The sequence below is a fragment of the Eimeria mitis genome, genomic scaffold, assembly GCF_000499745.2.
Source record: "Eimeria mitis Houghton genomic scaffold, Emh_scaff3405, whole genome shotgun sequence".
Classification (NCBI taxonomy): Eukaryota; Apicomplexa; class Conoidasida; order Eucoccidiorida; family Eimeriidae; genus Eimeria; species Eimeria mitis.
In genome coordinates this window covers 2,736-4,095 of record NW_013571748.1, presented here as the reverse complement: position 1 = coordinate 4,095, position 1,360 = coordinate 2,736, and the positions used below count along the sequence as shown (strand labels likewise).

The window sequence follows — 1,360 nt, the reverse complement described above, 5'->3', positions numbered from 1 at the left end:
CTGCTGCTGCTGTTGCTGCTGCTGCTGCTGCTGCTGCTGCTGTGTCTCTCGTGCTTCTATTTGTTTGTCTCTGGTTGTTTGTCTGTATCTGTTCCTTATTGATTTGTCTCTGCCTACTCCTCTCTGTTTACTAATTTATATTTATATATCTATTTATTTATTTATTTATATTTATATATTTATTTATATTTATATATATTTATTTATATTTATTTATATTTATTTATATTTATTTATATATATTTATCTTACTCTTCTGGCTAGCAGGGCGGTGGAGAGCTGGAAGGTCTCCGCGGTGATTCTATCGCTGAAGCAGAACGCCACCTTCACACAGTTGAAGGTCAAGACAACGATAAAATCCTTGCTGCTGCTGCTGCTGCTGCTGCTGCTGCTGCTGCTGCTGCTGCTGCTGCTGCTGGTGGTGTCTGCTGCTGCCTGCTGCTGCTGCTGCTGCTGTGCTGCTCTGCGCTGCTGCTCTCTGTCTTCTAGGGTACGGGGCCCCTCCCATATTGTTTGTGTTGCATTTAGCTTTCTTAGGTCAAGTCGAGGCAAATTCTGCTGCTGCTGCTGCTCCTGCTGCTGCTCCTGCTGCTGCTGCTGCTGCTGCTGTTGCTGCTGCTGCTGCTGCAGTGTCTCCCTATCCTTCTGTCTTTCTCCTCCCAGCCCCTCCTCCTCCTCCTCTTTCTCCTCCCCCTGCTGCTGCTGCTGCTCCCCCTGCTGCTGCAGCTGCTGCAGCTGCTGCTGCTGCTGCTGCTGCTGCTGGTGTTTCCTCAGCAGGGGCACATGCGTATCGCCTGCATGCATGTCTGTGTCTTTGACTGTAACTTTGCGGCGCTGCAGTGTACAGGCAGCTTCGAGGCTGCTGAGCGGAAACTCCAGCAGGCTGCCGCTGCGGGTGTCTAGCAGCAGCTGCTGCAGGTCGTCAGACAAACGCACAAAGACAGACGCTGTGTCCCGGCTTGCTGCTAGCTGCAGCAGGCTCACACCTGAAACAGAACAATAAATATATAAATATATATATAAGTAAATATATAAATATATAAATAAATTAATTAATTAATTATTATGTAAATAAATAAATAAATAAATGTTCATGTTTGTGAAGGTGCAAGAAAAAGAAATAATACTTTTTGCTTCAGAGCCTTATACACAGCAATCACCAGCTAGCTAGCTAGCTAGCTAGCTAGCTAGCTAGCTAGCTAGCTGTAACTAACTGGCTGTCTAGCTAGCTAGTTATCGCTAGCTAGCTAGCTAGATAGCTAGCTAGCTTTGTTATTATTATTTGTTAGTGCTAGCTAGCTAAGTATATATACAGACAGAAATGTGCATCTGCTGCTGCTGCTGCTGCTGCTGCTACTGG

General features: G+C 45.8%; 1 protein-coding gene across 1 annotated transcript in view; it reads right to left on the bottom strand.

Moving 5' to 3' along the window:
* Positions 1 to 804, bottom strand: part of EMH_0065640 (uncharacterized protein) — a gene marked incomplete at both ends in the record, with an annotated part of 1,403 nt that extends 599 nt beyond the window's left edge. Inside the window, one exon of the mRNA XM_013498420.1 lies at positions 253 to 804. Within this exon, the coding sequence (XP_013353874.1) occupies positions 253 to 804 (552 nt within the window). The remainder of the gene's footprint in view (positions 1 to 252) is intronic.
* Between the last annotated feature and the right edge of the window lie 556 nt (positions 805 to 1,360).